This window comes from Strix uralensis, chromosome 4 (genome assembly GCF_047716275.1).
Source record: "Strix uralensis isolate ZFMK-TIS-50842 chromosome 4, bStrUra1, whole genome shotgun sequence".
In the NCBI taxonomy this organism is placed as follows: Eukaryota; Metazoa; Chordata; class Aves; order Strigiformes; family Strigidae; genus Strix; species Strix uralensis.
This window is the reverse complement of record NC_133975.1, coordinates 82,194,290-82,214,785: the sequence shown is the minus strand read 5'-3', so window position 1 is coordinate 82,214,785 and position 20,496 is coordinate 82,194,290. Positions and strand designations below refer to the sequence as shown.

Here is a 20,496-nt window from a genome sequence, read left to right as displayed (position 1 = left end):
ATGAATCACTTAAGCTTGCTTGCACTTCACTGGCTGGAAAGTTATAAACAGTTATCCAGAATTTGCCGACTTATTCGCAAGGTGAGTGTCACTGCTGAGAGATAACAGGTCATTTTAATACTTCACAGCCCCGGTTCCAGAATGAACTTCTGTCTGAGATATTTACCTTCCCACATGCAGATTAATCAAGCAGTGAGCTAGGCAGCTGATGAACTCTTGATCATGATTTCCAGGTCCCAAAATTAAGTTTCTGTTCACAGTAAGGACCCTTAGGGAATCAAGGAGAGCCACTTGCTGAGGAACAGTTTTGTGCGCCCTTGAGAACTGATACAAGATGGTCCTGTTCAGGCAGTGATAAATAGCATCCAGCGATAGTCCCTGAGATCTTCTTTTTGACTGATGTGAAGTAAAAAACTATGATCAGATAGTAGCAGAAAATCAATTTACTGGCACACAATCTTCCCCTGAATTCACCCACGCTCGTTTTTCAAAATCAGTGTTTTACCAGAAGCGTCAATTCTATGAATTTCAAGGACCAAAATGACATTAATACATGGTGATATACTTATAATGTTAACATCTATAAACTGGCTGCTGATTTCTAACAGTAAAAGTCTTCTAACAATCTCCAATAAAAGTGCATGAGGAAGCTTCCCAAAAATGTCAAAGTAAGTTTAAGATGCTTCCCAAAATTCATGTGAGGTAAATTCTGTTGCTTATTTTGGGGGATTTCTAAAAAATAATGCCATCTGAAAGCATTTTTTACTCAATTGCCCCATATTAAAGCACTCCACACTGACAAGATTTGCTAGAAAGCTCAGTAAAGAGAGAGAAAGCCTGGGGAAGAAAAGCCTACTTCTTATGCTGACCTGATATGTGTCACTACCAGGTTGCTTAGTGACATCACTACATGGATTTTAATATAACCTGCAAAAATGTTTTTGCAAGCAGGCTAACAGAATAAAACTCCTACCTGTGCAATGAGCTGGATTATGAAGTCCACAAGAAGTTTGGATTCTTTGTTGAACATGCCCTGCCAAAGCTTATCTACCACACGCTGTGTAAAATAAAACACATTGTTCACCAGCACTTGGTAGCTTCCTCCACTCGTTATAGGCAGAGATGCATCTTCACCTAGGTAATAAAAAATGCAAAGTTTTCTTCATTTATCAAAAAACCCACATCTCCATAAATCCATTCACATTAGTCTGTGCTTTCTGGACTTCTGTAAAAGAGAAAAAGACTCAGTCAAAGAAAAAGCTGGAACCTCGTGGCTTCCCTAAAATGATCTTTGATGGTAAGCGAACGTTTGAAATCAACAGTGGCAAAGACCAAAAAAGGCAGGGCTGGGGCAGAAATTGTCCAGAAGAAATGGTACTCCTGTGATCCTGAGGCATCACATTTATGTACAGCTCTCCTTCTCAACTGGAGCTGCACGTGTGCAGAATCACCTGTGGCTTTTTAAAATGATACTTCTGCTTTTTCAAAAAGAAAACCTTTTTAAGACACCTTGAGATGACACGTGGTTATCAGCTGGCATCACTTCTCCCTCACTGTGCTTTGCTCAATAAAACAGGGTCAAAGGACATCAGCTGCACGTGTCTGCGTGTGTGTAAATGTCAGTTCAGTTATATTAAGAGAAGCCTGGAAAGCGCAAGTGCTTCCATAAAAAAATATAATAAAAATCCATCGGTGGTATTGATGTTGCTGGACGTTCGCCTACATTTATTCACTTGTTGCCTCATCTGCACATAAAGCAACTGAGAGCATCGCACCCGGAGGAAGCTGGCAAAACCTCGAAGAAGGAACACCTGGGGAAACCCAAGTCCTGCTCGCAGGCTGCACAGAAGTACTTGTAAGGGCAGGAGACTCTTCTGAGAACCTGACCCAAAGCTTCATGTGACACTTCTGGATTTATTTTATTAATGCACTGCACCCAGAGAAAGACAAATCATTGCTGTGGCAAGAAAGGGGGAGCCTTACAAGCACTTTTGAACAGAAACACATGCTGCCCCATGACATCTAGGATGGAGATAGAGCAGACCGAGACCTCCTGGGAAGTCCAGCAGGCTACTGTGAAATATGACTGGGCACCTGAGCAGCCATATTCCTACAGGCCACTTCACGATCACCTGGTGGGACAGCCTACCCTACTGACATCCAAGCTACAAGCTTCTAATTATCTTCCATTTACTAACTGGATCAATTGAGTGTTAATTCCAGAGATTTTTTATGCGGTGCTGCATTCATAACAGAACTGCAGTAGGAGGAAATGGAAACAAAGCTAACTTTTAAAAAACAAAGTCCCATCCATGATAGATTGAGAAAGGCTCCAGATCCTCTACCAAGGCAAGAAAGACAAGAGAGATGATGCAAGATACAGTTTCAATTCTTTTCGATGTGATTGCAATTTGTCTGGCTTACATATCGAAAAGATTGATGCCATTTTAGTCTGGAGAAGAGGAGGCTGAGGGGAGACCTCATCGCCCTCTACAACTCCCTGAAAGGAGGGTGCAGAGAGGGGGGATGAGTCTCTTGACCCAAGGAACAAGCACCAGGACAAGAGGGAATGGCCTCAAGCTGCGCCAGGGCAGGGTTAGACTGGCTCTTAGGAAGTATTTCTTTGCAGAAGGGGTTGTTGGGCGTTGGAATGGGCTGCCCAGGGCAGGGGGGGAGTCCCCATCCCTGGAGGGGTTGAAGAGTCGGGTTGACCCAGCGCTGAGGGATCTGGTGGAGTTGGGAACGGTCAGTGTGAGGTTAATGGTTGGACTGGAGGAGCTTCAAGGGCTTTTCCAACCCAGGTGATTCTGTGATTCCTATAGTTTTTCTGAATAACCCATTTTACAACGTTGGCACAATCAAGTGTCGGAACATGCAGTCACAGCAACACCATTTTCACATCAAAGGAAAGGAGGGGGCAGGGGAAAAAAATAAAGACAAGTTGTAACAAAACAGGACACTAATAAAGAAGAAGTAAAATAATCAAAACCTTGTGCTCAAATCAATAGATTGATAACTAAACTTTGCTATATTACCCAGTAAAACATCAGCTGCAAGTAAGTGGTCCATCACTCCATCCAAAACATATGTCTGAAACTCCTTCTGCTGCGTTCGTGTTGACCTTTCAGGGGAAGCCTGATAAAAGAAATACAACGTTAAGATAATGAGTATCTCTGAAGGAGCAAAAACAGGGAGGAGGAGCATGTTCTAGGTGAATTTCTCTTTTTTCAGCTCTCGTGAGCTATGTTTTTTTTTCCTTAACATTCTGTCTCAAGTAAAAAGTCTCGGCATTATCTAAAAATTTAAGAATGCACATCAAGTATACATTGGCTGTATGCAGTCTTACAGAGTAGGCATTATTCCTATTTAAATCCAGTAAATTTATCTTCTCTGGAAAAGAACACATTCCGAAAACGTGTAAAAACCTCTAACTAAACACATGGTTAAACTGAGATCTTAGTTCTCAGAATCACCTCTTTTGGTAAAAAACAAGTAAATGGGACAGATCAAATATGTAGGTTAATCATTACTTGGGGGGGCGGGGGGGGCGGGGGTGTCTGCATATTACTACAGCAGCCTTGGTATAGTCATATAATAGATGGACACGTTAAACCTTTCTAATTTCCTAATGATAAAACCACTTTATCACCTTGAGTTGTTCAATGGATCATACCTAACTGAATGATCCACTTAACCAGCCCTAGAAAGCAATACAGCATTAAGTCAACCTGCTTTGTCTTGCCCCGTAACAGTTTAGCAGTGTGTACAAACCCAGTTCTCTGTTTATGCGAAGGGGACAGTAACATTGGAGAATGTTAACACATTAAAACAACCAGATTAAAGCAACAGATTAAAGAAACTGCAACGAATTGAACGTAGCCTCAAATACGCTTCCTGATGTTTGCGTATAACTGCGTCTCTTGACAACTCATTTTTTGCTTTGTCACAGCAGAAGATGCCCTGCTGCCCCAGGAAAATTGTTAGGAATTACACAAGCATAGTCCAAAACTGCAGCTATCAAAAAAAAAAAAAAAAATCAGAGAGACTCAGCCACACATAAATGAGGTAACAAATAGGTCAAGAGAGAATGTGAATTGACATGAACCGAACATTTCAAAATACAGTCTGAAGAAGGTGTGGGCAGTTAAAACAGTAACAACTCCTCATTCCCTGCCTCACCATTGACAGAAGGATGTTTTCTGCAGGTATCACGAACTTTAAAAGATAATTTACAGGAAGATAACGCAGTTTTTTGTGAATTTTTATAGCATATGGCTCCATATGTCCTGCCACTTCTTTTTATCTAATATGAATAAAACAGAAACCTTAATATTTCTGCAGGGATTTGCAGAGATTTTATATTTTCAACAAAGCCAGTACAGCTGTCATGATCTGACAGGTGTTTAACAAATGAATCCTATTCCACAAAAACTTAAAGCTACAACTTCTCATGCTGCAGTGCTGAACATCTGGTGTTGTGATCCACTACGTGTGTTTCCAGACAAAAGGAGGTACTGGCTAAAATGACAAAACAAGATTATGGCTGCTCTAAAGTGAGGACAAAATAGAAATAAACATTGACACGGTGTGCTCAGCAACTAAGACAGCCATTTGACTGGTCAAATGAAAGTTAAGGAGCCCACGAACAGAAGTGGTAGTAGGGCTGTAGTGTGGAGGGGAGGACAGAGCACAGCAAGAAGCCAGCCAGGTAACCAGCACACAGACTGTCAGCTCAAGCACCCGAGATGGTCACCAGTACACAAAAATGCTGGGGGGTGCAGGGAGGAGAAGTCCAGAAAACATTCAAAAAGAGAGGCTGAGATAAACCCTCTGCATTGTTTTCTTAGATTTTTCCAAGCTGTTAAAGAAAAGTGAGCAAACTGCTATTTAATAAGACACTAGTGTTCCTTCCCCACCCCCCTCTTATTTCATGACAATTTACAGGATTCTGCTGAATCATCAGTAGTCATCACTCCTGAAAGGTAATCACTTACCTTGAAAGGTAAGTAGAGGAAAACATTTTAGGGAATAAAGTGTCACAATAAGTTCAAATAATAAAAACAAGCCACCAAAAAACCCAAACAAACTGTACCTCTAGCAGAAGATCTACCAGAGGAGTCTGTTTGCTGGCTGGTGTGAGACATAAATTATCAATTATCAGCACACGCATGAAGTCAAACACAAACTTCTTGGCAGGATGGTTGGTTAGGTATGTCTTGGTGCCAACATTGCAGTATTCTGATTGGCTCCTGTTCATGCCAGAATCAGCTGCAAAGGCTTTAAACTCTTCAGCTGGGGACCCAACTTCATCGTCAAGATCGGTGACCTGTGAAAAACAGCGTGTTAAAACTCTAGAGATCAGCAACTTAACAGTAGTCTTTTCACTACTCTATTCTTTACTTGTCTTTCTAAGGCTATTCACATTTTGCTTCTTAAGGAGACTTTTTACAATATTATTATGTTCAGGATCAGTTCCCTAATACAGAGCAGGAGAAACATCCAAATTCTAGTTGCAGATTCCCAAGGCAAACAATGATCAGTGAAGACTGGCATGAGTTACGTGAACTAGAGATCACATTTCACATTCACTTACCAACGTGGAAATACTTGCGCAATTTCTAGACACTTTGCAAAAATAAATTTTCTCATTGCAAAAAAGAAAAGTTTTGAAAAGTTTATTAACTAAAGCAGTTAAAATCAAGACAGAAGCAACTAAAAAAGGCTATCAAGCTTACATGACAGGAAACAAAAAGGAACGGAGCCTTTTCTTTTTTTAATATATGATACCTTCATCAGAATGCAGTTATGGGTAAGCCCGTTTCCCAAATTCTCTAAAAAAAAAAAGTCTCTACAGCTTTCCTGTTTCTGATGAACAAGAACCTTTTGAGGGGCTAGCTCTTAAAGAGGACTGTAACAAACACACAAACAGTAATGAAAGCTGTCAAATCCAAAAGACTGACTGTTTTTATGTAACGCCCTCCTCCAAATGCAGGAGGAGACAATATGATTTCCCTCAACAGGCTTATCGCATCACCAGCTTACATGTGAAGTAACCAAATGTTTTGAACATTTGGTCTGTTTCAGTAGGAATTTTCCCAAGAAATTAATAGAAGCCCAAATGTCTACTCTTTCTGGTTTTAATGGCAATCTCAGAAAGGCTGAAAAATCAGTTAAGAATTTTCTCTCAAGGCTGAATTTCACAGAATCACTCAGGTTGGAAAAGACCCTTGGGATCATCGAGTCCAACCATCAGCCCGACTCTACAAAGTTCTCCCCTACACCACATCCCCCAACATCTCATCCAAACGACCCTTAAACACATCCAGGGATGGTGACTCCACCCCCTCCCTGGGCAGCCTATTCCACTGTCTGACCACTCTTTCTGGGAAACACTTTTCCCTAATGTCCAGTCTGAACCTCCCCTGTTGCAGTTTAAAGCCATTCCCTCTTGTTCTGTCACTAATCACCTGTGAGAAGAGACCAGCACCAACCTCTCTACAATGTCCTTGCAGGTAGCTGCAGAGAGTGATGAGGTCTCCCCTCAGCCTTCTCCTCCTCACACTAAACAGTCCCAGCTCCTTCAATCTCTCCTCACAGGATTTATTCTCCAGGCCCTTTCCCAGCTTCGTTGCCCTCCTCTGCACTCGCTCCAGCACCTCGAGATCTCTCTCGTATTGAGGTGCCCAAAACTGGACACAATACTCCAGGTGTGGCCTCACCAGTGCAGAGCACAGGGGGACTATCACCTCCCTACTTCTGCTGGTCACACTATTTCTAATACAAGCCAGGATGCCGTTGGCTTTCTTGGCCACCTGGGCACACTGCCGGCTCATGTTCAGCTGCTTGTCAATTAGAACCTCCAGATGCTTTTCTTCCAGAGAGCTCCCCAGCTGGGTTATAGTGTTTTGTTGTGGGAACCTGGCTGTTATTCATCTATTTCACAAGGGATTGATTAGTTCTACACGTTCGGGCAGAGGGAAATGCTGGAGGAAGTAAACCACTTTGAGTCAAGACAGCCTTCAAACAGCGAAGTGCTCAAGTTGTCAGGCAGCTACACAGAGTTTCAAGGGACCTCGTAGCTAAAGTAAAACCTGCTCAGAGACACAAGGCTCCTCTAAAAACTCTATACATGTGAATGCTAAATCAGCATTACCAGTTTATAAGTGGCACTTTTTTTTTTTGAGAGACAGCTCCTAGAATCTACTTCAAGTGCAAGTTTAACTTCAAAATAAACTGTCTTGATGAGAGACTCATTAGCACTCACCTTTAAAAATGATCTTCCACTTTTATTGACAACAGAAAGATAGCATGCCACCAGTAAGTATTTCCTGAAGTACTCTCTAGTTCTAGCATTTGCCACCCTGTAACCTAACTATCCTTCCATGTTCTTGGTAAAATTACTTTTAGTTGTTGGCTAACAATAACTGTTTGTTTCCATTCCATTCCATTCATATTCTAGAAATAGTATCATTTGTAAATGACACTAAGCTCAAAGAATACTTCAGGCAGCAATGCAAGCAAAGTTGAATTCACACCCTCTCCTGGCTTGAACTCAGTAGTTCCAGGTAATACAAAAACACTGTTTTGTGGTTAAGCCACAAAAGAAGAAATGGGAAGTGGGAGGAAAAAGAAGTTTTAGATTTTATCACATCCTCCAGAGCAGAGGACTGAAAGCATAGGCTGACTCAATCTCTTCTGCTTTTGTAAACCTGAGCTAACATTGTTCATACGATTGAAAATAACAGTCCAGTAGAAAATGAACCGTGTACATTCCCCCTAAAACGCAGTTTCAGATGTCACTGCACTGCAACTGCCCTTCAGCTGAACATGCACTTCTCTCAGTTCCAAAACCCAAGCACGCAATGTCCAGCCCAGCCTTTACAACGACCTCTTTCCACAGGGCAAGTAGACCTTTATCTTTGTATGACTCTATCAACTGATAAATCCTCAAAAGCAACATTCAGGAGAAAAACAAAACAGCTAACTAGTTGGATTTCCTACCATCTCAGAGTAAGGTCGTATGTTGAAAGGAAATACTGTTGCTGCCAGTGCACACAGGAACTCCGGACTCATCCACAAGGAAACAAGGTCTGGCACATTGTGATACAAATATCGAAAGAACTGCATCAAGGTGACTGGATATTCTCGAAGCCAAGAGCCTTCTTCCTCTGACTGCCAAGGCTGGGTTGAAAAACAAACAGCACATTAGCACAGATGGCATTAATTGAAGAATGCTCATTTCAGAGAGAAGCTGCAGGAAGAGGAGCTGTAGGGTCAACTATGCAATCAAACACACTGTCAAACTTGCAATGAAACACGTGGTCATGACACGTGATCAAAGTGGGGCCAAATGCAATCAATCACTTGGAGAGGCACTTGTTCAAGCAGAGCAGAAATAAGTGACTGAAATGTGGCTAAGCACATGACCAAGTGTGAAAAACACATCCAGAATATGTCAAATATGTGTTGGAGCACTTGTCAGAACGCATGACCAAAGACATGTCTAGAACACGTGACTGAAGATGCAGTGTCTGAACACGTGACTTAATATCTGATCAAACAGGTGACAGAAAATATGTTTGAGGGCATCACCAACATGTGACAAACCTGACAATGTGACAGAACATGTGTCTGAGCATGTCACATACACCTGACCAAACACACATGGCTAATCTTGCCTCCAGAACGTGTGACAATTGAACAAGCCACCAACTCCTAACAAACACATAAACCACATGTTCAAACCATGTGCCTCCAACAGGGTACAACAGAACACGTGATGAGAGAACATGTGTCTAAGTCATCACAAACATGTGACTGAACACACAGCAGCGTGTCACCGTATCATAAATGCATGAGAAACACTTGGCTGAACATGACAAACATTACAACAGGACATGTCATGATAAAACAGGTGGGAACAAGTTGCAAACACCTGATGAAACGTAACCAGACACATGACTGAACGTGTGATAAACCCACAGCAATAACAGATGGCGGCCTAACACATGACAGCAACGTAGGCCTGAGCATGTGTTCGAACACGTCACGTACAGGAGACTGACCGTAAGACAAAACATGTCTCCTAACACGTAATGATTCAGATCACGTTGGTAAACACAACCTGACTTATGTCAACCCAAAATGTGATGGCACATCTGAACATACACCTGATGACACAGCACAAAATGCCAGGGCAAGAGACAGCACATGTCTCTGAGTATGTCACAAACGTGGCCAAACAGGTGAGGACCAAACACAGGACAGAACAGGTCACCAGTAAGAGACAGAACACGGGACAACAGGTCACGAACACATAACCAGCACACACTTCCAGAAGACACTTCTGGACATGTTAACATGGGAGAGACATGCAAGCAATGCCTCTCAGAGCGTATCACAAACACATGACAACCAAACAGGCGACAACCGAACAGGTGCTGCTTTTCAAACACTTCATGAGATAATTTTCAGCAGATAACACACTCTGCTCCAAGGAAATACAAAATTTTCCCACTGAGAAACCAACTTTCACTACTCTTGACATTAGATTCAAAGATGAGAAGACGACACATTTTTCTGGCAGCAAATTCGTTTCTTCCAGCATGTGGCTATTAATAGTCAGGGGCCTTCTCTGCATGTGGAAGGTTCATGCACGAAATCTGCAACTCACATAGCTCTGAGCAGATGGGATATAGAATCTCAAACATTCCCTCATGACGTTAATCAGGAAAGAAATTCAATAATCTCTGCCAAGGGCATTTTATCCTTCTGCTTTCCTGTTTTGTTTTAATCGCAGCAAAACACAAAGCCCAGCCTTTTTGTGAAAAAGGCAGCATTAATTTTGTGGCTACTAATATTTCTACAGATACTGAAAAATAAAGTAATATAGAATAACCCACTGACAATGATGATTTTCACCAGAGTATTATGAGCCTCACTCACATGGCTTTGTTGTGACACTAACAAAACCTCAACTTTTCTAATTTGGCTTTTGACCACATGGCAAACTTGAACAATTCTGTATATTCAAATACGAGCAAAATTTTTTATGCTTACGGAATTCAGCATGCTCCTCAGCATTCCCAATAGCAAGAAGGCAGCTTCTGTGCAAACGCTGTGGATTGAAGAGGTAACGGTGCCACAGGAGGCAGGAACTCCAAATATGAATGTCCAAATAGAGTCTAAATCAAACTGTAAGAGGTGAAAGAGAAGAAAGAAGACATTAAATCATCCCTTTCTCCTGTGCAATTTGATACTGATTTTTATTATACCTACAATAAAGCTCATTTGGCAGTATCTTAAAAAATGAATTGTTTCACGTCCTCCAAACTTTATCCCCAAAAGCTTCATATGAAGGTCATGCGTCACTGAAGAAAATTCATTGTAACCACGGGCTAAGGCAACTGCAACTCTCACCTCAAAGTATTTAAGCGTTTTGAAATGAGAAGAGACCTGTCAGTGCAAGTGCTGCAGTCACCTCAGTTTACTTCACTCACATCTAGCTGTAAAACCCACATGGTATCCCACAGAAAACAGCAAACAAACAAACAAAATCCAAAACAAACAAACCAAGTTGTATCTTCCAGCAAGTCCAAACAATTAAATCAATTAGAAAATAAAAAAGGACAAAGTGCCCACCTCTAGCATTAAGAGTGCCACTGCTAAATATTTTAAGTAGTTGAATTTAGTTTTGATTTAACAGTGTTGTACTTCAACACTGTAAACTAGAGTTGAGCTACATGACTCTACTTCACTGTAGCACAATGCTGAATATGCTGTCAAGTGTTCCTCTGGAGAAAACAGGCAGGCAGAATACCTTTTTACTTTCCAGTTTCCACTTGTAAATAAATGTTAGCACTGCATCCATTCTAAGCAGGCACCTTGGCTATCTGGAGTGTGGATTTTCTCCACAAAGCACTATACTAAGGCTTCCTAGGACCCCATTTTAGACCATGTAGTATCTACTCATTTACATACAATTAAAACAAGTCCAAAATCAACCTGTTCAGAATAAGAACAATAAATGTTTTCCACAAACAACTGAGATGCCTCCCTACAAAACCACAGAGACTTTCTGAAATAAAAGCTACCTTGTTTTGTCTGTAACCTAGTGAACTCTCACACAGCACAACTCTTAAAAAACAAACAAAACCCAAAACAAAAAAACCACCGACAAAGAAAGCAAGCAAAAAAATTGTGCCCCCTTCAATGCCTATGCCATGCCAGCTCAAACCAGGGATCTGCTTCTCATTTGACCCCTAATCAGACCAGAAAGGCACCAGCGACAGCTCTGCTGTAACAGGCTGGCTTCCACGTCCTCCCACCCCAAACACCTCAGCACTAAACACCACATCATGACTGTGAGTCAGCTGCAGAGAAGAAGGAGGGGGCCTGGTTAATCCATTATTTTCTTTCATGACAGACAGAATTACATTTATGTTTTACTAGATAATCCCTACCTGGCAACCCTGATTACATTGGCTGCTGCTGACAGGCGCACTGACCTGCAGGTTTTCAGGCAGTTCAGTGACTGGCTGCTGCAGGAAAAGGGCCATGAGGAGGAAATAGAGTGCAGGTACGTTAGTGTGCTTCGGGAGAAGGGACTGCAGAACGGGAAAGCCTGGGAAGTGACAAGCATCCCGGTTAATCTCCCGGACCGTTGATCTGCCACCAGCGCTCCTGCCAACATTGAACCCTAAGGTGAAAAAAAAATATAAAAAGCCAACCATGTTAATAGGGAGATGCCTGTGAAGCTCACTCTTCCTCAAGTAGTGAACTCAAGAGGGTACCTCCTCAGAAATTAACTCTGTAAAAAATGAATGTGTGCACACAGACGATCACACACATATTACGCAATTTTGCTTCAGAGGTCTTATTCTTTCAATCAATTAAAAAAAAGGAAACAATTGCCTTCCAGCACTACACAGATGACACTGCTCCATACAGACTGCCTAATGCTACTGCATACACACAGAGATCCATTTTCTGACCTTGACCACAATTTCAGACTTTTAAAACACCCAAGCTTCTGAGAAAAGATACTTCGCTGGCTGAGAGGGAAGTATCACCTTAATCTCAGTTACAGATTTATACTACCAAGCAGCAATCCCATGGCCCATTTAACATTTAAGTCAATGGGTGGCTAATCTGTTTCCAAAGATGTCTCAGGGGCATCTTGTTTCAGCTGCTTTGTTACTGATTAATCAGTTGGTATGAAGCATTAAATGCTCTTATTTTATCTTAAGTGCTGGCAGAGGCACAAAACTCACCTTTTGTGACACTGCTTCTACCTAGGTATTTGATTTTCCTAATAAAAAAGTAAAATACACTGGGACAGAAGAAGAGCTTATTTTCAAGTGAGGAAAGAGGTAGGAAGACAGTTCGGTCTCCACACCAGCACAAGACAGTGAGCCATTCTTCTGACACTGCCAGAGCTCAGGTTGTTTTTCTGAGGCTCTAATACAGACATTCTTTCCACCAGAAACTGACTTTTTAAAGACTATGCATCTACCAGGAATCAGATTGATGAACTCTTTGCTGCAAAGTTGCAGGAATTCCACCAGTAATCTGGAACAAAAAATGGCTCCTATTTGGTTTCAGGAGAAGTCTTGGAGTCAATATGTTGTAATTTATTAAAAATCAGGGTATGAAAATTAAGATAACCTACCGCTATCATTTGATGAGGCACAAGTTTAAAAATATCTGTTTGGTCACAGTCTAGCTTGGATTCAATTAAAGTGATACTGTAATAAGAAAAAAAGGAAAACTCTCCAAATGTGATTGCAAATGAAAATCTTATTTAGAAAGATTTTGTAACTGAAGAAAATTTTTATGTTATTGGACATTTAAAGTGGATACCGAAGAAAAAACAGTCAATACCCTAAAATATCAATGGTTTTCAAATTTGAAAAATTGTTTCTTAAAACACAGAACTTTAATCAGAATTAGCCAAACAACAGATGCCATAGTATGTAAAAACAAATGTTTGCACATGTAATACGGTTTCAGAAAAACTGTTTCCCTTAACCTTCCTAATTCATTAATAAGGTAAAGAACCACCCTATGTTCCTAGTTGAATATCCTGAGGGATACGTTATGGGAAACCACTGTAATAGGCAGACTTAATAGATGGTTTTATTTATGCAAAAAATAACAAGGTAGCGTAAGGTACTCTGACAGATTTCAAAGTGACAAAGCAGAAAAAAAATGGACTTTATATTTTCATTTCAGAAAAAGCCCTCTTCCTGAAGTAAGATCACTTCAACAAGACTTCACAATCATTTCCTTATAATGAACCAATTTCAAAAAATCTTTAGCACAGAAACAGATCATATACTGTTCCAACACAGAGAGGTGGCTCCTTCTACAGTCATTTTAGGAACAACAATTAAGTACTATTAATACCACTGCCATGATCTAAAGCCTACTCAAGCTCATGAAAGACTCCCATTTAGTGTCAATGGGTTTACATCAGGGTCTGAATGGACATCCATCTGAAAATTGCAATTGTATTTTGACTAAAAAACCAGGTCCATGGGAAATTGCCACTACACCTGTCTACAGAGAATTGATATCAGTTATTTCAGGCAGCTTAGAGATGCTCAAAATGGGTCCTGTAGCTCTAAAGCCTTATTCACTGAATTCTAGCTCACACAGGGTAACGGAAGGTCTGATAACCTGAATAAATGAGGCTTTAAGATCCTGCAAAGAAAGTCTTTAATAAGAGAGAGAGTGCAAGTGTGCATGTGTGCAGAAGGAAAGAGAGGGAGAGGAAAAGAAAGGCTGAGACAATGCTGTGAACACAGAAATTCCCAAGACAGCAAAAACCCAAACAGGTAAATCTAATTGGCACAGAACTCACTAGACAAAGCAGCTCAGGTATAACACTGCATGATGCTCTAACTAATAAAGAGTAAACAAACAAGTAAATTTTATTGAATCTTTAATAGCTGTGTACATAAGATACTACTATGCTACCTTTGCATCTAGCTCGGATGTGCCTGCCCAAGGGACATACTTAACCTTATCGTGATGGTAACAAAAACCCAATTAGCTACACAGGCTTCATGCAGATGAGGAGGTAATACTGAACTACAATGAACTCTGTGTAATGTCAACTGAAGGGCAGTTTTGCAAAACTGCTCCCTTTGGCCTAGGAAATCTAACTGTTAGTTGTAAGAAAAATAAAATGCAGAGGCATCTGATTGCAGCCCAGACAGCAGTAACAGATAGGATGCATCTGCCAGACAGCATTCATACAGTAACCCCCACCTCGGACACACACGCCCGTGTGCTCCCACGCAACCCTGGAGTGAGGAGGGGGCTGAGACGCCGTACCTAGCACAGTACCGATCTTATTGGTCAAGACAGAATCCGTCTGATCGAGCCAGCCTCCACCACTGAGACCCTCCTTAAATTTGAGAAGGATGGACTGATTACTCAACAGGACCACCAGAATTCGCATGGCTGCTGTGACCGTGGTGGAATGCAGATGTTCTTCCATAAACATCATAATCCAATCAAAACCCAGTGTCTTGACCAGTTCTTCACAAGCCCTAATTAAAGAGGGAAGAGAAAAAAAAAAAAAAAAAGAGCAGTCACGTTTTACACTATTTAGTTTCCTACCAGATATCAAAAATCACTGTCCTCCTCTACAGGGGAGATCTTCAAGATCAGAGAAAATTCAGATCTATGAAAGAGTTCACTGAGTTCTTTGCTACACAACAAGAAATGTTGCTCACCAAATCTTGTTAAGTGGAACACATAAAGTGTGTTTGTTTAGCAGAAAGGGAAGACTAAATACAGCTCCTGGCACTATTCCATTGCATGAGATTTCTCCAATTGCTGCTTTTCATAACAAATGTGGAATGCTGAACTGGAAAAATTTGTCCACAAATGTAATTTCCAAATGCTTTTTGTTAGGCCATACATAGGCAGAGAGTTTTCAGAAGCCTTTTGAATAAAATGGTATTAAAAAACAAAGGTTATTTGGTTTTTTTTATTAAGGAAAGAGTTGCTTGGGAATGTCTGAAAGAATATGTTCTTTTAGTTTTTTTTAAAAGCAGTATTACTGAAAAGCTGAAACAGGTTTGGGCTGTGTATCAACCAATGCTCAGTCAGTCACCACATAATCCACATATGCCATACATCCACAAAATGCCTCCAGCAGACAGTACAGCCTACCGGGCAGGTGCTTGGAAGTTATATTTTGTCAAGGCCTAACTTGACAGTGTTCAAAGGCTCTTCTCCAACTCACCATATGATTCTAGTGCCTCATTAAACTATAGTATCATCTTCCCTCACATGCAATTTTAAGGAACTAAGGGGCATTCTAGGGTCAATGATCCTAACGATAACCCCTACTGAAGCCATTTGATCTCAACCAAATGAGAAGCTGACTATCCCGCTTCTCTAAAAATGCAAGTTTTTCTCTTTCAACAGATTTTATTTTCTCTATAGCCACGCATGAAGTTATGAGAAAACAGCACCAAGAAGTACGTGAGGCAAGCAGAGGGTTAAAGAACTGGCCCTTCAGACAACAAAACTTAAAAAAATCAAAGTGGCCAGACATCCACACTTGTTCCCACTGCATCCTACTCGCTTGTGACCCTCTGTCGCTCAGTTTTAAAATCAACAATTTTACACATGCTATTTTTCTTCTATGAAGCAACAATAAGCACCAAGCAATCTTCCCCTAAATCTACTACGTATTTTCCTCTCCTGCTGATACTTACTTCTGTTGTTCCTAACTTGAAGCGTAAGTTTCTACTAGTGCTGTCAATCACAGGCTTAAAATTTTTTTAAAGATTTGAAACAAAACCCAGCTAATGCAATAGCTGAAAGAACTAATATTAGTTACACCAGCATCTGCTTAGTAGTATCATTCCTGCTACCACAACTGACAGAGTACAACTCAATCATGCATTCCATTTCTGCTAGCATATCCAAAGCTAATTCAGTGATGTCTGCATAAATCGTTCAATAGTTCCTATAAAATTATACAATTCAACTAGTGAATTGAATGGGGGCTGTGTAATTCTCCCCCTTGAAATAAAAAAAAAAAATCCTTTCTCTTCCTCAAGTTTTTTTGTACTTACTGCAAATTAACAGTTGTCTTTTCTTTAGATGTATAGAGAAGTTTCAGAAGGATATCTAAAAGCCTGTTCCGCAGTAGAATAAGATTAGCTGAAACAAGTCCTCCAAAATCATCCTCTGTTCCTAAACATTTAAAAAAAAAAAAAAAAGCGAAATTAGGCTTTTGGAATTCAGATATTTTAAAGGCTATTTGTAAGCAAATGCAACCTGATCCCCCTCAGGTTGTGAGGAAGCCATGCTAAAGCGCAGGCAGCCTGCCAGACGCTGCTGAGGAATGCTTGATGTCCCGTTATCATCATCACCACAAAGAGTTTGGTCAGTTTGAAGAATGTGTAAAAGGGAATTGCAGCCTCTCAGACAATAATCTAAACTGAGGTGGCCCAAATCAGCTAAGGTAGTCACTCCTGACAGGTAAAAAACCGCCAGAACCCCACCTAGTTAGATAAACACTTTGCATTAAGCAATCGGGAGGGGAGGCAGGTGGGATCCCAAGAAAAAAAGCTGCTATGTCCCAACTCCCTCCAAATCTAAGAAACGGGGAAAAATATTGGTTTCCTTTTCTTTCAACAGATCCCCAAATTCATCATCAGTTTTAAAACACACTTACTGCAAAGCAAGCCCATACATGCAGCTCAGGACTAGCTTTACAGTTCTTTTGTGAACCCCTCTTACTGCACCTTATGCTGTCAAAGAAGGACCATGTTTTTACATTATTTAAAAAAACAGAAAATCACAACAGAGGCAATGCGTGCAAGACAGATAAATGGACACTTTCTGGGCCAAGGTTTTGTGCACAAGTCACAGACACAAACACAAAGCATCTTCTATGGTAGAAATACAGCAGAACTGGTGAAGACCAGCAATGTGAAAATCTCCTGTTCTTTGCCTCAAAAGCTTCTTTCTCCATTCCTGCCACAGCCTAAATTTCTCCCCAAGGTTCTTCAGTCCCCCAGGTAGGCAAAAAGCACCGAAGGCTGTGGTTAGCCTGGGAAAATCCATGGCTGGCCTGTAGCGAGAACATCACTTTGTATCTCTCTCCAATATCCACTCCCTCTTTTTTACTAAAAAGCTCAAATTTAATGATCTTTGAGACCACAATAAGCAAAAGTATTCAGAAGGAACAGGAGATGCACAGGGGGATAATGATGAATGTGCAGGCTGTCTAAACCTTGTTCTTGAGGAAACGAGGCCAATAAAGCTAACTGTAAAGTAGGAACACTTCTCTCTCACTTGTCCCTGTGCACCAGGATTTTCCCAAGAGATGCAGAAACAGGATCTTTGGGGACTCCCAGTTATTTGAGTGACATCCACTGCAGGGCTAAAACATTTCTATTCAGGGAGACTGATCAAACCCACAATTGCATAAGCCTTTTTTCTTTAGGAAAACAAGGATAGAAATGGTCTCAAAACAATTCAATATAAGCATTCCTGAAGGACTGTAAAACTTATTTTTTGGCCTAACAAAATAACTAGGCTCTCTTAGTTAATTCTTTCACTTCCCCCACACCCGGAGGGCAGATGCACCTAGTAATCCATTTTTGTCTTTTTTCCGTCCCCAGAAAAAAGCAGAGATGCACAGCTGATCGGAAGGAGTGAGTGGAGGAAACAGAACAAAACCATGCAATGTTAAATGAAAGAAACCAAAAGGAGAGTACATGGGTTTTGCACTGCTTTGCACCCAATACTGAAAACTGAAGTACCAAACTAACGGGCAGGCAGGTCATCACAAAATTACAATATTGCTAATGACACTATTTCTACACTTTACGTATTTAAGCACAGATCACAAAGTATTTCTCTTCTGCTGCTTCTAAGCCATCACTTACCACTGTCAAGCTTTTCTTCATTGTTTATTTCCATGACTACAAACTTCTCACAGACTGCAAATGTAGGTAAAGTGGAAGAGATGAACTGTCCAAACCTTGATGTATACAGAAAAAACATCATTCATTGATATGACAGATGTGCTCTCATCTATCAGTAATTCACTTCCAATATAAAACCAACACTAGTGAGAGGGAGATACCCAAAAGAGTTAACTTTCTTGCATCTGAAGACTGAGGAAAATGGTCTCCATCTAAAGTTACTAGCCAAAACAAACTAACGTGTAGTAATTAATGGAATCTTTGCAGACAAGTCTGCAGGTAAAGGACTCTGAAAATGCTAGGATTCAAGAAAGGAAACTGGAAGATACCACCAAGTCCTAGTAAAAGGAACACCACAAGTTAAAGAAAGGAGAACAAAACACTATTCTCAAACCATTACAGCTGAACAAGTGTTACATCAAACACAGCAATCACTTGACTCTGGTATAACACTTCATGCCTATAGCTTGAGGTGATGTAACACAAGGTCATGGTTTTTCAAGATAAGATGATGATGTGCTTCTCAAAGAAAGGAAATGCAGTATATTCCTCTTTCCTCTGGAACTAACCTGAAATGGTCCCTAGCTAGTGTAACTTTCCCTAGTTATACAATATTTTTCATTTTTATTTCCAGGAAGGAGAACACAGAACGCTTAGACAGGCATTCTACAATTTGCTCTGTAACCATTTAAGCATGAAATCAATGGTTTTACTCTTGAATAATTTTTTTTTGTCCTGTACAATTAAAACAAAGACGGGTAGGATGTTCAGGTTGATGCTTCTGATAACTCTAATTGTACTTAAAGTGAGAAGCTGAAAACATGACCACTCATATGCGAAGAACTCCCAAGCCCTGCAATATTTTATCCATTTCCATTATAATGAAATGGGAGATGAGCAAAATTAAGTTATCAAGGAGCTGAACTTGTTTAAAAGCATTTCAAATACTCCTGTATGTATGAATTGCAATTATTTCTGTAACTTTCAGTCAGAATTAATAGTACTACACCTGTCAGCCTTAAAACAATTTTTTACACAGTGATGATTAAGGAAAAAATCTTGAACTAAACCTTTCATACAGGAGAGTAATCAAAGCTGCATTTTAACCAGAAGTATTGTTATAGTCCATCTCAAGTAATATTCAATGGATTTAAGAGAAGTGCTCAGTGCTTCACATGAACAACAGAGCTGCAATACAGCACCTTCACTTTACGCCTGCAGAACATTAAGCCAGTTTAATCATTCATAACCAGTCATACCTTTTCAGATACAAACTGAATTTAATATGCAAATCAAGGCATTAACAAAACTATTGCCTGTGTCTAGTTCAGTCTAGTTCTTAGAGAAAAAATTCAGTACATGAGCATTTCATGTTACTCCACAGCAGTATGAAAACCAAGAAAAACAGAATTATCACAGGTGTGGGCTACCTGAGCAAGTCATAGCTGCTAGGGAAGCCTTGAAGCAAAAAGCTCAGCACGTTACTAATCGCAGCAATAGTAGGCTGGGACAGAGACATATCTCGAAGAGTCAGGAGCAGTCTTGGGATGAGTTGGAATTCCCTCATTAACTTGGCGTTCTTTGCCGCTTCGCTGGAAGAAGGGAAGAAAGGAGGCGGCAATTTAAAATCGGAGCATCCTCTCCGTATTACCTAATCCTGCAAGTCTCATTACTAGGCTGGCATCGCCTCATACCTCGACTCTGTAAGAAGTTCGATGAAGTGCTCAAATAATGACAGATGAAGCTCATAGGGTGCATGAAGCCAGACCTGAAATACAGAATAAACAATGTCACGTACACAAATCCACTTTAAGATTAGGAACTGACGTTAATATACCAAAGGTTATGAAAGCTTGACGAGATTCAAACTGTTTGTCTACATGACTATGTACCTGGCTGTTGTGCTCAAAAGCTCAACTGTTTATTCTTCAACTTCAGGGAAGTATTCAATATACTTACTAAGACTAAAGAAATGCACACTGGTACCAAACATATTCTCTGTAAGCGTATCATGCTGAAAACTTTTAGGAAGAGTTCTAGACAAAAAAGTTACACACTATCTGGAATTTCTCTTTAAACAGATGGTGCAATGACTCCAAAGAAGTCACTGGGGTTTACAAGGCTGATGAGAAATGCCATGTTAAGTTTGTCTTTGGCTTAAGTGAAGATTTTCTCTTTGTAAAATTAACTTACTGTCTTCTGCCAAGATTAAACTCAATGTCTTCCCTGACTTCGATTTTTTAAAAAATTTTATTTTTACCCAGCTTTTCCTGCACACCATTTTAAATGATTTAGATCCTCTACAACAAAAAGATAAATCAATTGTTCAATCAATAGGAGTAATAAAAGATGTAAAAGCCAGAAAACTCACAGTTATAGCTGCAAATCTTAAAATTCACTTGCTAATGAACAAAGCATAATTAATACTTGTACTCGGGTGTATAAAACTGGCTTAAATAAAAAGCTTTCTAGCTTTTGCTTTTCTTCTAATCTTATCATCTCAAATGATCACAACAAATCTTTCCATTTCCCT

At 40.3% G+C, this 20,496-nt stretch overlaps 1 protein-coding gene across 8 annotated transcripts in view; it reads right to left on the bottom strand.

Moving 5' to 3' along the window:
* The window catches only part of WDFY3 (WD repeat and FYVE domain containing 3), a 185,105-nt gene that overhangs the window by 36,379 nt on the left and 128,230 nt on the right, over nucleotides 1–20,496 (bottom strand). For 7 of the 8 annotated variants that reach the window (XR_012628813.1, XM_074867444.1, XM_074867448.1 and 4 more), the window contains 12 exons: nucleotides 19,658–19,731; nucleotides 19,394–19,555; nucleotides 17,925–18,019; nucleotides 16,101–16,221; nucleotides 14,341–14,558; nucleotides 11,463–11,698; nucleotides 10,060–10,194; nucleotides 8,002–8,181; nucleotides 5,093–5,326; nucleotides 3,036–3,135; nucleotides 974–1,134; nucleotides 167–396 (listed from right to left, as the gene is read on the bottom strand). Coding sequence is in view for 7 of the 8 variants with exons in the window: in XM_074867444.1 (XP_074723545.1) it covers nucleotides 167–396; nucleotides 974–1,134; nucleotides 3,036–3,135; nucleotides 5,093–5,326; nucleotides 8,002–8,181; nucleotides 10,060–10,194; nucleotides 11,463–11,698; nucleotides 14,341–14,558; nucleotides 16,101–16,221; nucleotides 17,925–18,019; nucleotides 19,394–19,555; nucleotides 19,658–19,731 (1,946 nt within the window). In the remaining variant the exon portion in view is untranslated. The remainder of the gene's footprint in view (nucleotides 1–166; nucleotides 397–973; nucleotides 1,135–3,035; nucleotides 3,136–5,092; nucleotides 5,327–8,001; nucleotides 8,182–10,059; nucleotides 10,195–11,462; nucleotides 11,699–14,340; nucleotides 14,559–16,100; nucleotides 16,222–17,924; nucleotides 18,020–19,393; nucleotides 19,556–19,657; nucleotides 19,732–20,496) is intronic. The other variant, XM_074867447.1, reaches the window with a different exon arrangement.